This window comes from Sinocyclocheilus grahami, unplaced genomic scaffold (genome assembly GCF_001515645.1).
Source record: "Sinocyclocheilus grahami isolate Dianchi unplaced genomic scaffold, SAMN03320097.WGS_v1.1 scaffold476.1, whole genome shotgun sequence".
NCBI lineage: Eukaryota > Metazoa > Chordata > Actinopteri > Cypriniformes > Cyprinidae > Sinocyclocheilus > Sinocyclocheilus grahami.
The window spans coordinates 1,125,249-1,140,715 of NW_015505655.1; the positions used below are offsets into that span (position 1 = coordinate 1,125,249).

The 15,467-nt window shown below is 36.5% G+C and overlaps 1 protein-coding gene across 1 annotated transcript in view; it reads right to left on the reverse strand.

The window, feature by feature from the left end:
- The window catches only part of nfixb (nuclear factor I/Xb), a 191,136-nt gene that overhangs the window by 14,253 nt on the left and 161,416 nt on the right, over positions 1–15,467 (reverse strand). The window contains exons 7-12 of the mRNA XM_016235917.1: positions 13,500–13,574; positions 12,759–12,870; positions 11,349–11,384; positions 9,545–9,672; positions 7,071–7,145; positions 1,202–1,330 (exon numbers count right to left, since the gene is read on the reverse strand). Of these exons, the coding sequence (XP_016091403.1) occupies positions 1,202–1,330; positions 7,071–7,145; positions 9,545–9,672; positions 11,349–11,384; positions 12,759–12,870; positions 13,500–13,574 (555 nt within the window). The remainder of the gene's footprint in view (positions 1–1,201; positions 1,331–7,070; positions 7,146–9,544; positions 9,673–11,348; positions 11,385–12,758; positions 12,871–13,499; positions 13,575–15,467) is intronic.

The window sequence follows — 15,467 nt, forward strand, 5'->3', positions numbered from 1 at the left end:
GTCTGTCTGTCTGTCTGTCTGTCTGTCTGTCTGTCTATCTATCTATCTATCTATCTATCTATCTGTCTGTCTGTCTGTCTGTCTGTCTGTCTGTCTGTCTATCTATCTATCTATCTATCTATCTATCTGTCTGTCTGTCTGTCTGTCTGTCTGTCTGTCTGTCTATCTATCTATCTGTCCGTCTATCTATCTATCCATCCATCCATCCATCCATCCATCCATCCATCTATCTATCTATCTATATATCTGTCCGTCTATCTATCTATCCATCCATCCATCTATCTATCTATCTATCTATCTATCTATCTATCTATCTATCTATCTATCTATCTATCTATCTATCTATCTATCTATCTATCTATCTATCTATCTATCTATCTATCTATCTATCTATCTGTCCGTCCGTCCATCCATCTATCTATCTGTCCGTCTATCCATTTATCTATCTATCCATCCTGCCATCTATCTATCTGTCCGTCTATCCATCTATCTATCTATCTATCTATCTATCTATCTATCTATCTATCTATCTATCTATCTATCTATCTATCTATCTATCTATCTATCTATCTGTCTGTCTCTCTGTCTGTCTGACAAGAAATAATGAATAATGGGTAAATTAGTGTGTATTCATCTACAAAACCTACTACAAAAAAACTTCTACAAGCGCCACTGATTTGATGACAAGATTTTGTTGCGGGGTCTAATTTCAGCACATTTACAATTTTTCCTTCTCTTTCATCTTGTTTAATCAATAATAGATGATAAAATACTTCAGAACATCTTTGAAAATGCAGTTTTCCAATCATGTGAGTCTTGCATTAAAGGAGAGTGGATATGTGCTTTGATCATTGCTGTATAGCATTTAAAATAACATCTTACAAGCTCACGTGCATCTAGGCAGTGAAACGGCGCCTCTAGGGGGGGAGAATGAAATTCGGAAATGGAGAGACCAATCACCAACCAATCACATTGACAGACAGACAGACAAAAAAGACAAATCAGCCTCGGTACAGAGGAGAAAGAGGGTTGGGGGGTGGGGGACAAATGGCGAACGCCTTCACCCAACCCAACTGTGGCGTAAACACGACCTCACCTCTCCCCGAACGTCACCACATCCGACCCCACCAGGGGGCGTGAGGGAGCAGGACAGGAAGGGGAAGGATGTGGGAGGTGGGGTGGGGGGGCTCTGAACTCTCACCTGGTCTTACACCTGCCAGCATGGGCAGCGGGTGATGGCTGAACGGCATGCGTGCAGACCTCGTATGGCCGGACAGAGCGCTGAAATCGAATTTCCCCGACTTCTTAAGAGAACCAGGCGACGAGAGTCCTGGTAAAAATGGGATCAACAAAATGGCAGAACAGAGATGTGGATTTAATCAAACAGGGTTTTTGCTTCTTGAGCTTCATCTAAAAAAAATGATCTTATCCATCTCAGCTTCTAAAATTCTACAAATTTGCTGATAATAATACAAAAAAATTGATCTTTTAATCTACAGCTAATGTAAGGGCTTTTTTGTTTCCTGTGAAATATAGAGAAGCCAGTCACAGTGCAAATCCTTATTCCTTATTTTCCAGTAAAAACACATTTAACAATAAGTATTTGCCAATGAGGTACAAAAATAAACTTAAATAAAAAGGAAAATAAATGCATTTTTCTTACCCCACTGTCAAAAATATATATTAAGCATAAACTTCACTAAATGTAAATAAGATTTTTCTTATTTTGATTCAAGTAAATGCATCTTGTTTTAAGGATGTTAATATAATTATACTGGAAAACAAGGTGAAACACTGCTTAAGGACTGTGTTTTTGCAGCGCCGACAGGTCCAGGGTGCGAGCTTTACTTTGAAGCAGTGGAGTGCAGGAAAGAGTGGGATAGGGGTCGGGACAGGGCCGGGAAGGGTCTCTACGTAGCTGTAAGCGGGAAAATAGATGCCACGACAGCAGATCCCATAGTAACTCATGTCTGTCTGTCTGTCTCTTTCAAAACACCAAATCTCAAAGGAAATAGTACAGTGTCAAAGCATGAAAGTCACATGCATAACAAACAGCATTTGCCACTATTTCTCACAGTTGTTACAGAGACGTTGTCAATTTCCTAGGATATATTAAAAAAAAAGAACAACTAGTGATATATCAATGCATACGCTACAGTTTAATACACAAACACTTGAGAGTACTATACAAACACTTGAGAGCGTCATAATGCAAAACAAACTAAACAAAGTCTGCTAAAACCGAACATCACAGAGTAAACATATTTAGTTTAATAACTTGTCTATTTTATGTGAATGTGTGTTCAGATTGACTCCAGAATTTCAATATACCCAAGAAACCGCATTAGTAATGCCAAACTAACAGGACGACATGTCTTCACAAACCAAATGCAAATGAGTAAATAAACGTAAATGCTAGCTGTGTACAGACTCTGACATACAGACACTCTTAAACTTCACCTGGGGAACCAAATCAGAGGCTTTCACTTGACTTTTCAGCGCTGAGGGGAAAAAGTCAAACACAGGCGCTTCTGTTCCAGTGGCAGGTCCGAACGCTCACGCCAAAAACAGGAGGACAGGCGGGAAGCGTGATGTGAGAATGATGAGGGAAATGAAAGGTCTTCTCATATATAACGCCGCATTAATGTGTCGTCCTGATCCTATAAATGTCAAACTGAGGCCGCAGGGCTGCTAGCTTCAGCTGTCCTGAATATACGCCGGGCTCACCCAGTGACCCAGAAACACGGCCAAACATGTCAGGACTCGGGAAGGAAGGGAAAAGGGGTTTACCATCAAATCTTGTGGCTGGTTTTGGGGGAAACAATTATGCTAATTATGCTAATGTCACGTTTGAACAAATATCTGCCTCCCTGAAATAGTTAATATATATATATATATATATATATAGAGAGAGAGAGAGAGAGAGAGAGAGAGAATTTTTTGACAAATTAATTGCAAATTACAGATAAATGGATTAAAAAAAACATTGTGTGGTATTTCTTTCTTAGTGCATTTTAAAGTGCAAAGATTGGCAAATTTAAAAGCAACACGGTCTGCTGAAAAAAGTAGTGTTGTGCAATCCAACAAAGTGTGATATTTATACAAGGACACTGAGCATTAGTTTTGTTTTAAATAAACAAACCGCAAGATAAATCATTACTATGGCATCTATGTAGAGTTATTGTGGGAGAGTTAAACAAATGGTTCAAGTGGTTTCTTGTAAAGAAAAAAAAGGGCTTAATGTTTTAATATTAATTTTAATATAATAATTTATGTATAATATATATATATATATACACAAAAAATGTGTGTTACTAAATAAATATTATTCTTAATATTATAAGATAAGTGAGGTTGTGGCTACATCAAAACTACATATGCTACATATGCATCTCTGCAAGGAGCTGAAAATCACCACCAAACACACACTGTTTTTTTGCAGCTGACAGTTTCCATGACTTTGCATGCACACATTAGCCTGTGTGTGTGTGTGTGTGTGTGTGTGTGTTAAAGTCATGGGTTATGTGTTATTTCTCTGTGTCCCGAAGCTCAGGCAGACTGGCAGCCAATCAAACGCTCCTGTGCCCTTCCAGTCTCGCCACGCTAACAAGCTGGCCGCCAAACAAACCTTGACCTGTCAAAAAACGCCATACAGTATATAACACCTCCTCACACTACACACACTCTCTTGAACAGACACACATTCACTGTCCAACCATCAGAAAGTCCCACCTCTACAAGACACACAGAAAGCCACAAATCCAAGTACAGATCACTTCTACCATGAAATTACAGTAATAATACACTCGAGTTCCCAAGCCTTTCTCCTTGTGAACTTTTTCACTTGATTGATGCCAATTAAATAGATTTGAATAAGCATTTAATCATTGTATATTCACTACAAAAATCATGGCATTTTTCAGGTGATTGGTTTTTAAAAATATTTTTACATTCATTTTACACTAAAAAAGACTAATTACTTGCTAATTAAATAAGTTAAAGCCTTTTCAGTTGACTGACTGTTAAAAAATACTTTTCATTTATTTTACTCTAAAAATAAATAACTTGCCAATTAAATATTTTCGAGCATTTTAAAAAACAAGATATATTCAAAAATACACATTTCTATGACTGATGTGGTCAATCAATTTTCCCAAAATAATTTCACAGTCTTTTTACATTCAAAAAGTCCAATTCCCTGCCAATTATGTTATAATTAAATGGAAAATTTCATTACTTTAATCAATCTTTTAAATAAATTATAATTTCAGTCATTTTGCACTCAAAAAGACTAACTGCTTGCCTATAGACTATATATATATATATATATAACTATATATATATATATATATAGTTTTTAAACATGTTATAATTACAATGGAAACTTTCATTACTTTAATCAATCAATTTTTTAAAATAATTTTAGTCATTTTACATTCAAAAAGACTAACTGCTTTCCAAATAAATATATTTATTTTAAATAAGTTATCATTACAATGGAAACTTTCATTACTTTAATCAATAAATTTTTTTAATTAATTTCAGTCATTTTTCCATGGGTTTCCATGCCTGTGGGAACCCCGTTCACTGTCTGACCCTCTCAACGTCAACAAAACCGTCACAAACAGATGTTTACAGACAACGTGCCACAGTCTAACAAGGTGAAAGAGAGTGCAGGAGAATGAGAGATAGGAGGGGATGATATTCGTGTCTGCCCAGGGCGAGAGAAAGCGATCGGGGCGTATGAATGAAAGGCGAGTGGGTTCACAGGCTGCTGGTGTACGCCGGGTGACACCAGATTTAATGATAAATGACACCGTCACCTTGCAGCGTTGCCAGAGCCTCATTCAGGTAGTGAATCACCTTTGGAGCGTAGCGCGGTTCACACTCACACACGCGCTCGGAGCGCCACCACCGCCTTCATCGGCGTAACAGATGTCTTCTGTAACCCAGTAGCTCCCAACGCTGTCGACACATGGAGGAGCCATCTGGAGCAGAGCTCTGGTGCTCCACAGACTGTGTGTGTGTGTGTGTGTGTTTCAAGTGTTCAGGGGTGGGTGTAAATATGTGTGTGTGTTTGTTGTGTATTCCCATGACATCAGGAGCACCTGAGCATGCTGGCGTTGTTTTGGTGGGATTTACCCATGTTTCCCTAGATTAAGATCTGTGCGACTGTGTGTTGATCATGACGTGGGCGGCAGTGAATGTGATTAGAAGTAGGTGGACCCTCGGGCCTGAAACGTACCCTATGCAAGTACACAAGTTGTCGTTGTACACACACAGCATGCATTCTTACATTACTGTCGCTATTCCTGCATAATCTATTTTTGCGTACTCGAGGGGGTTCGTTTGAGTTACCTTCAAATGTCTGTGCCATTAAAGTCAATGTGAAATGCCCGGTCTGATGGATTTCAGAGAGAAACAGGATATGCAGCGAGATAACAAAACGTAAGCAGGTCTTTATTCATTTACCAGTGGTAAATAATTGGATAGTGAAACATTGTCTTGTCTCTGCATGACATAATAATAATAATAATAATAATAACAATAATACTTTCATTAAAAATCACATTGAACAATTGCATAAATATAAATAATAAATTCATAAAATATAAATATCATATAATGATCATTTTAAAATTTTAAATTAATGTATATAAAATACACATATTACATAAAAATATATAATAAATATATGATAGTAATATAATATGACAATTATACTAATAATAATAATATAGAATATATTGTAGAATATAATAAAATGTAAATTAAATATACATATTTTATACTACTAACAACAATAACATTTTGACAAAAAATAAATGCATAAATATAATAAATAATAAATGCATAAATCCATAAAATACACCAAATTATAATACACCATTGCATTTTTATTATTAATAATATTAATATTACTGTTACATTATATTAATATAATATATGTATATTATATATTTTATGTAATATGTATATTCTAAATATATTATATTACAGAATATATATATATATATATATATATATATGCTTAATTATATTGTTATATTACAGAATATATTATAAATAATAATGTAATAATATATAAATAATGTATGTTTATAATGTATAATAATTATAATAATAATTATTATTATTATTTCATAATAAGTATATATAACAAGATATTATTAGTATAGTAATAGTAATAATAAAATAATGTTTAAATAATATTATAAAATTAATGCATACAAAATATACAGTACATATTATATTCAAATATATATACATAATACTTCATTTTATTACTCCTTTATTTCTTAGGAATACTGTGCACTGACAAATTTTGTACAAAAAGACTAGGAAAGTCTATTAGTAAAGTAAATCAAAAAAATTATAATTTCAACAGTTAAACTAACTTGCTTGCTTCTCTTAAACCGTTGTGCTGGCCTGACAATAGCTGAGCTAAAAAAGAAAACTGACTGTAAGAGATGCATCTGCGGTGTCATGCTATGAATTGCGTTCTAACAACTTGTGGAACGCAATGAGGCGTGATATTGAGCTTGTGTTTGCATTTGCATCCTTGCATTGAGTATATTTCAGACGTTACAGCATATACTGGTTTGAAATCTCACAGGCGTGCTGAATAAACAGCTGAGATATTGCTTATAGCATGTAAAGCCCTTTAAGCACACACTAATTACAATAAATCCTGCATGAAAAAGAAACCAACAAAAACACTGAGTAAATATCGGGAAAGACCCGCTGTTGTACGCAACACAATAGCCATGTCTGTAAGTGTTTATGTTTTGGGAATGCTGTGGAAATCAGGATTTGGACTTCTGCTTCGGTCCATAGGGATCCTATATCAGAATCTAACACAAACAATGGATGTACGGAGAGACTTCTGACACACAAAACAAAATGAAAGCACATTCACAGGCCTCAAAACACCCGCCACCTCCGAGCACCGGAAAAAACAGCAAATCAGAGAGAAGAGCTGAGATGTGTGATGCAGCAGAGAGACAGAGATAAGAGACACATTTCAATACACTTGTGTGCATTATAATATGAGGGTAATGTGGTCTAACCATGGTAAGGAAACTGCACGCCATCGGTTTCGTGTTTTATCTTCCTCTCCTGCATACTGGCCAAATGGTGTTGCACTGAAAAACCCAAACAGGGGAAAATAATAGCGTTAACAATGACAAAGAGGGGGAGAGATTGAGGTAAATTGGAGAGATGGGAAAATTTGGGATGATTGTTAAATCATTATCAATACATAATCACTATTTACACTTAAGAAAACATCATATGCATGAGGTCAAAGACAGTATTGCTCACTATCTCCCAGAATCAACCCATACTAAGTGCACCAAAACAGTAGAGGTGAATGACACACACATCCCACAAACCATCCAATCAGCAGCTAAACTATGAGGGCTGCGGCAGAATATCAAATGAGCATTGGCTGCATCACAATTCACATACTATCCATACTAAGTACTATGCAATAAAAAAAATGACTGTGTCACAACTGGCATACCATCCATATTAAGTAGTACGCAAGTGAAAAATGAGTGTCAATTCAATACTATCCATACTAAGTACTATGCAAGCGAAAAACAAGTGTTAAAATTCACATACTATGCATACTTAGTATACAAGCTTAAAATTGGTGTCAATCTGCATACTAAGTAGTATACAAGTGAAAATGATTGTCAATTCACATACTATCCATACTAAGTAGTATGCAAGACAAAATAAGTGTCAATTTGCATACTAAGTAGTATGCAAGATAATGAGTGTCACAATTTACACACTATCCATACTAATTAGTATGCAAGCTAACAAGTATCACAATTTGTATACCATCCATATGAACTAATATGCAAGCTAAAAATTAGTGTCAATACGCATACTATCTATATTAAGTAGTATGCAAGCTAAAAAGGAGTGTGAATATGCATACTATTTATATTAAGTGGTATGCAGACTAAAAAGGAGTGTGAATTTACATACTATTCATTTTAAATAGTATGCACTCTAAAAGCGAATTTCAATTAGCATACTAGATGGTATATATCAAGTGCATTTGTGAAAGATAAGTATGCATTTGTGAAGATTTCTCCGATAATTTTGTCCACAACAAGTATGCAAAATGGGGTGCAGCCAATGCATTTTGGGTATCAAATCTAATGCGTCAGAGTTTTGATTTTGTGGTGTGAGTACAGGAAAATGTTTAACTATTTGCTGCTTTGATTTATTGAGGGAATGGTGCATGTTTAAGTGTCTGGTGTGAGGATACAGTTACATGTGACAGCAGCACTGCTCAATGAATTTCATCACCACATTCTGCCCATGCAACAAAACAATAAAGCTGCCTTTTCACACTTACAAAAAAAAAGATACCATAGTAACCATAGTTTCCACAAAAAAAAAAACGACTACAATCATGAGGTAAATTTGGATTTTCCATCACTGTCATCAAAAAAGCTTCTTGCACCAATTGAATTAAGTCCAATCCCATGATATTTTGGCAGACAATATGGTTACCATAGTACATTTTTCTTATGGACAGTCAAAACAAGAAGAAAAAAAACAACAACAAAATAAATCAGTAAAGAATAATACAAATAAAGGTCTTGATTATTAAAAAGCAGCACTATAAAGAGGAAAGGAGATGATTTAAGGTAGAACTACTCAAAAAGTATGTTGATATGGTAAAACGGTCTAGTTTATATGGTAAAATGCAATTAAAAAAAAACGTGTCGAAATTTTACAAAGAATTTCATTTTCTTCCCTTTTGTCTCTGTTTTGAGTTGATAAACTCAAAATGCCTAATCAAACTTGTATTCTTTAGTGCTTACGGCCTTTTATAAATAACATTTCAGTTTAAACTATAAAACATTACATATAAAATATTTCTTTAGCCCTAATTCTGTGAAGATCATCACATGCACGCATGAATTAAGAGCGATTTTAAGTGCTTTTAAGATTTTTAGTCAGCTGAGCCCCAAACAAGCTCAACTAACAGATCAATTAACATGCACATGATTCTAGCTATCCAATCGCAAGACTATTCAATGTTTGCCCCCGTCTACTGAGGTATGAGAAGATGGTGGGCAAGCACAGAGGAGAAAAACGAGAGAGAGGGAGCAAAAGAGAGCGATTAATGGGTTGATGGATAAAATGAAGGAACAGTCTGGCCCTTCACACAGCCCTTGTGTCCACTTATTCAGTGCATAAACGACTCAAACATGAGTCCCAATTGGATCTGATTATAGGTTCAGAGGTTAGTCAGAGTAGACGACATATTTCATTTGACGAAAACAAAAAACAAGCCTTTGAGGGACAATCATGCAGCATGTTTAACATTAAACGTCTATCCCTCAAAGTCTCTTTGTCAGCACAAGTATGGCGCTAACTCTGACTACACTATGTCGATTTTGATTGGTGCAGCACAATATAAACAAATATTTTTTTCAACAGCAGTGGTCTAGATGAGTGGAGGTCAAGCAGAGTGTGTGAAGAGCCAGAGGGCTGCTGGGTAAAGCGGCTGTACCTGCATCAACATCATTGGGCCAGCCGCTGGGCTGGGATGCTCCCGGGGCAGGAGAACGGCCCGAATAGAAGACATCGTCCACCGGGCTCTCCATCTCACTGTCATCAATGGATTTACGCTTGTTGGAGCTGAAAGAGAAAAGAAGAGAGAAGGTTAGGGGGGATTTTATTTAATGTGACAGCTAGAAGGTTTGCATGTTGTGTACTGAGAAACAGCTGAAAATTCCCAAATAGTAATGATGCAATATCATTTACATAAATATTAGTTATATTAAAAGATTTTTTAAATTTGCATTTAAAGATTTGAACTTTTCTTGACTGATTTTCTTGACCTCAAAATGGGAATGTTTCAAAGGAACAGTTCACCCAAACATTTTCTGAATATTTTCTCACTCTCAGGCCATCCAAGACGTAGATGAGTTTGTTTCTTCATCAGAGCAGATTTGGAGAAATGTAGCATTACATCACTTGCTCACCAGTGGATCCTCTGCAGTGAATGGGTGCCGTCAGAATGAGAGTCCAAACAGCTGATAAAAACATCACAATAATCCACAAGTAATCCACATGACTCCAGACCATCAGTTAACATGTTGTGAAGTGAGAAGCTGCGTGTTTGTAGGAAACAAATCCATCATTGTCACTTCTGACCAAAATAGCAGTCCATAATCCATAATAACACTTCATCCAGTCAAAAAGTCCATCTCCTGTTGTCCTCTCATAATTTGCATTTAAAGATTTGAACTTTTCTTGACTGATTTTCTTGACCTCAAAATGGGAATGTTTCAAAGGAACAGTTCACCCAAACATTTTCTGAATATTTTCTCACCCTCAGGCCATCCAAGACGTAGATGAGTTTGTTTCTTCATCAGAGCAGATTTGGAGAAATGTAGCATTACATCACTTGCTCACCAGTGGATCCTCTGCAGTGAATGGGTGCCGTCAGAATGAGAGTCCAAACAGCTGATAAAAACATCACAATAATCCACAAGTAATCCACATGACTCCAGACCATCAGTTAACATGTTGTGAAGTGAGAAGCTGCGTGTTTGTAGGAAACAAATCCATCATTGTCACTTCTGACCAAAATAGCAGTCCATAATCCATAATAACACTTCATCCAGTCAAAAAGTCCATCTCCTGTTGTCCTCTCACATCAAAATCCACTGATATATTGGTGTAAAACTGGTTTGGACTGTTTTTACTTGTAAACGGTGCTTGATCTGTGCATATCTCTCTTCTGATTCAGACAATACAACTCTTTCCCTTGAGAAAGCAATATATTATGGATAGAGCACTTGTATTTTACCCGGAAACAATGGTTTAAAGCTAAAAATATCTTGATGGATTTGTTTCTTACAAACATGCAGCGTTTCTCTTCACAAGATGTTAACTGTTGGACTGGAGTGGTGTGGATTACTTGTGCATTATTGTGATGTTTTTATCAGCTGTTTGGGCTCTCATTCTGACGGCACCCATTCACTGCAGAGGATCCATTGGTGAGCAAGTGATGCAATGCTACATTTCTCCAAATCTGTTCCAATAAACCAATTCATCTACATCTTGGATGGCCTGAGTACATTTTCAGCTAATTTTAATTTTTGTCTAAACTATTCCTTTAAATACTTATAATAATTATTACTTTATAAAGCATTACAATAGAAATTTGCTTTAAAACAGTCAACTCAAAATCATCATTGTTTCAAGAGCACATGTTATCTTAGCAGAATGAGACATTAGATGAGCAAAGACAGCAGAGTAAGACAGCAGAGCTTGAAGTGAATCAGACTACAGGAAGTGTGGAGTACCTCCGCGGGAGACTGGCATAAAACTCCATCTCAGTCCTGCAGCGTTTGAAACATGACGACAAGGCGAGAGAGAAAGAAGGGACAGGAGGAGAGAGGTAAAGAGACAAAAAGGACAGCAATCAAACAGGTGAGAGGCAGAGAAAAGGGCAGGAAAAGATAGACAGAAATATATACAAAGAGGAAAGCAAAAGGGTAAGATAAAAGATAGACAGAAATATATACAGACAAAGAGGAAGGCAAGAACGTGAGTGCTACCAACATGCATTAAACTACTAAACTAGAGACTAGATTGATTTGTAAAGCTGTTTAAGACATGCAAGAGTTTATTAGTATTGAAAAATCTAATTATGCATATGCAAATGTATTAAATAAATTGTATTATTAATATCATTTTATTTAGTAATTGAAATACATTTTACATAAAAGTAAGACAGTGCAATTTAAATGTTTTGGAAAAAATAAATCTTTCATAAAATGAAAAAAGAAAAGAAAAAGAAATGCCCCTGAAAATGAGCTGTAGGAAACAACAGCTAAAAAAAAATAAATATAATAAAGTCTTGAGAGTAGGGGGTTTCAATCTGGGGATGGAAAAGATTGCTAGTGGGTCCATAGAAAAATTGTGTAAAAATGTGAAATTAAATTAAATAAGAAAAGAAAAGAAAAAAGTAGTACATATTTTGACATTATTATTGTTTCATTTTGCTTTCTAAAGAATGATAAGAAATCATGAAATTTACCAGAATTATATGTCAATAATATTTTATTATTTTATATTTATATTTTAGAAAAAAGCCCACTTTCATTTGCATCAAAAATGTAAAAAAAAATCCTAGCATAGAATGAAAGGAAAGTGAGCTGTCTGTCTGTGTCTGTCTGTCTGTCTCTGTGTCTGTGTGTGTGTGTGTGTGTGTGTGTGTACCTGGTCGTTGGCGTGGACGTAATGGAACGGCGACCCAGGTTGATGTTGTAATATCCTGGACTGTCAAGGTCGGCCAGAGAGAAGTTGGGTCCGGTTGCTGTGGCAACTGGTGCTGAATTAGATGCAGACAGAGAGAAGTCAGATTAATCAATCCCATCATCCATCTTTGTTCTCATGACAACATAATAAAACTTTTCTTCACGTCAGATTTAAGCATAATAGAAATCATTGAAGGTAACACAAGTACATAAAAGTCTTTTTAGTTATTATTCTCTTACTTAAAAAAAAAAAATATATATATATATATATATATTATTTTTGGAAGAAAATAAGTGTTTTATATATAAAGTAGTAATACCTTTATTCAGCAAGGATGCATTGAATTGATCAAAAATGACAGATTTTCTAGAGTAGAATGAAAGGAAAGTGAGCTGTCTGTCTGTGTCTGTCTGTCTGTCTCTGTGTCTGTGTGTGTGTGTGTGTGTGTGTACCTGGTCGATGGCGTGGACGTAATGGAACGGCGACCCAGGTTGATGTTGTAATATCCTGGACTGTCAAGGTCGGCCAGAGAGAAGTTGGGTCCGGTTGCTGTGGCAACTGGTGCTGAATTAGATGCAGACAGAGAGAAGTCAGATTAATCAATCCCATCATCCATCTTTGTTCTCATGACAACATAATAAAACTTTTCTTCACGTCAGATTTAAGCATAATAGAAATCATTGAAGGTAACACAAGTACATAAAAGTCTTTTTAGTTATTATTCTCTTACTTAAAAAAAAAAAATATATATATATATATATATATTATTTTTGGAAGAAAATAAGTGTTTTATATATAAAGTAGTAATACCTTTATTCAGCAAGGATGCATTGAATTGATCAAAAATGACAGATTTTTATTTCAAATAAATGCTGTTCTTTTGAACTTTCTATTCATCAAAGAATCCTGAAACAAAATGTATAATGGTTTCCACAACAGTATGAAGCAATCGACATTGATAACATATAGAATGATTTATGAAGGATCATGTGACACTGAAGACTGGAGTAATGATGCTGAAAATGCAGCAATATTTATACATATGTTGTTTTATTTCTAGTTTTTTGGGGCTTTTTATTTGTATTACTGTTATAATTTTTAGGATTTATAATAATAATAAAAGCCTTTTTAGTTCCAAAAAAATTTTGATCTTTTCGGCTGTTGATCAGAAAGATGCTGCTCATGTGACTTACTCTGTGTCACACGGACCAACTCCGCCACGTTCCATACGCCTGACGTCACGAAGCAGTCCTGGAAACTCAAGTGCCCTGGAGTGGAAAAAAAGAGAGGCCAGAAATGAAAACACACTACATCGACAAATTATACTGGGGAAAAAAATCCCCATATTTACTCATCTGCACCTGTCAAACACACACACACACAAAATAAACTGGGCTCAACTGTCATAAAAGGGCCGGGAGCATATAATTACAGTCATCGGTTGGCATATGTTCTCCGTCTCGAAGGAATAACAGGCTACCCCGTACTTATGGTTAACTCCAACCCAGCACTCCAATCCCAGCTAAAACTTAATGAGGACACTAAAAATGCTTTATGTCATACTTAAGTGTGTGTGTGTGTGTGTTTGTGTGTGTGTGCGATGCTGCATACAAATATACAAACGTATTTGTTTTCGCTGTGCATATGGGCTTTCAATATGTATTTTGTGTGTGGGGGCAAAAAGGGTGAATGAGCCATGCATCCACACCCATGTGTAGTGCTGGCTGAGGTCAGCATGTGTGTGTATATGTGTGCTGGTTAACCGCAGCGAGGCCGGCGCATGAGCTCAGTGTCACCAGCGCCGCAGCCATTTGGTTCCCATCAGCCAATCACGGAGTGATTTATGGTGTGTGTGTGCGATGCTGCATACAAATATACAAACGTATTTGTTTTCGCTGTGCATATGGGCTTTCAATATGTATTTTGTGTGTGGGGGCAAAAAGGGTGAATGAGCCATGCATCCACACCCATGTGTAGTGCTGGCTGAGGTCAGCATGTGTGTGTGTATGTGTGCTGGTTAACCGCAGCGAGGCCGGCGCATGAGCTCAGTGTCACCAGCGCCGCAGCCATTTGGTTCCCATCAGCCAATCACGGAGTGATTTATGAGCGTTTCGCCATTCTCCGTGACAGTTGGCCTAGCAACACTTTACTATAATAAACTCGGATGGAAATCGCTTTCGCGCACGCTCCGTGTTTGTGTGAGAGTCGGGCGTGCATGTGACCTTATTATCGTAAATAAAACGGCTTACGCTGTCAATTGGGCTGCATTTGTGCATATGGAGGTCCAAGGAGAGCGCTGCTCACCCACAGATCCATCTGCTGACTGGCAGGCGGTGTGGAAAATGGTGGCTGACGGGTTGATTGTGTAGAGCTGGGATTTCATCACGCTGTTTCCACCACTGCTAACTAGAGCTTACTTGCTCGCGGTCTTTAATGACAAATTCAGATGCAATTCTATTGAGGTTAGAGGATTTAAGTGGACTGCTTCTTAAACAATAAGGGTGCTTCAATAGTTTTTGCACAATTTAAAGTTCAGCAAAGAAAGAAGCTTGTAGAAAGTACGAATAATGACTTTGCAGTGCAGAAGAACCATTTTTAGTTCTACAGTTCAGTGAACAGTTCTTAAAAGAACCATTTTTTTAGTGTGAAGAACATCACCTAAAGAACCTTTTTCCACTATAAAAACCTAAATACCTGCAATGGAAAGGCTCTTCGTGGATAATGGCAATAAAGAACATATCCAAAATAGAAAGTTCCAAAAGAGGGTTCCAAAAGTTAAATTGTTGGTCCCACTTTATATTTAGTGGCCCTAATACCTGTGTACTTACATAGTAACTAGATGTGTACGTAGTATGTAACCACAGTGTAAGTACACATACTGATATAGTTATCGTACCTCAAAGTTAACTTGTATCGTGCATGCTGCGTATTACCGATATTAACTATATGGCTCCACGTTATCGTCCGGGCAGAACTATTGTTCCAGCCACCAAAGACAGATTCACAAATAAACTGCCTGATTTATCTCAACTGCTCTGTGTACCCATAAATACACATAAACTAGACGAAATGACTAGCAACATGGGCACTATCTTCTCTAATACATTAGAAGCTGTTGCCCCCATCAAATTGAAAAAGGTTAGAGAAAAATGTACTGCGCC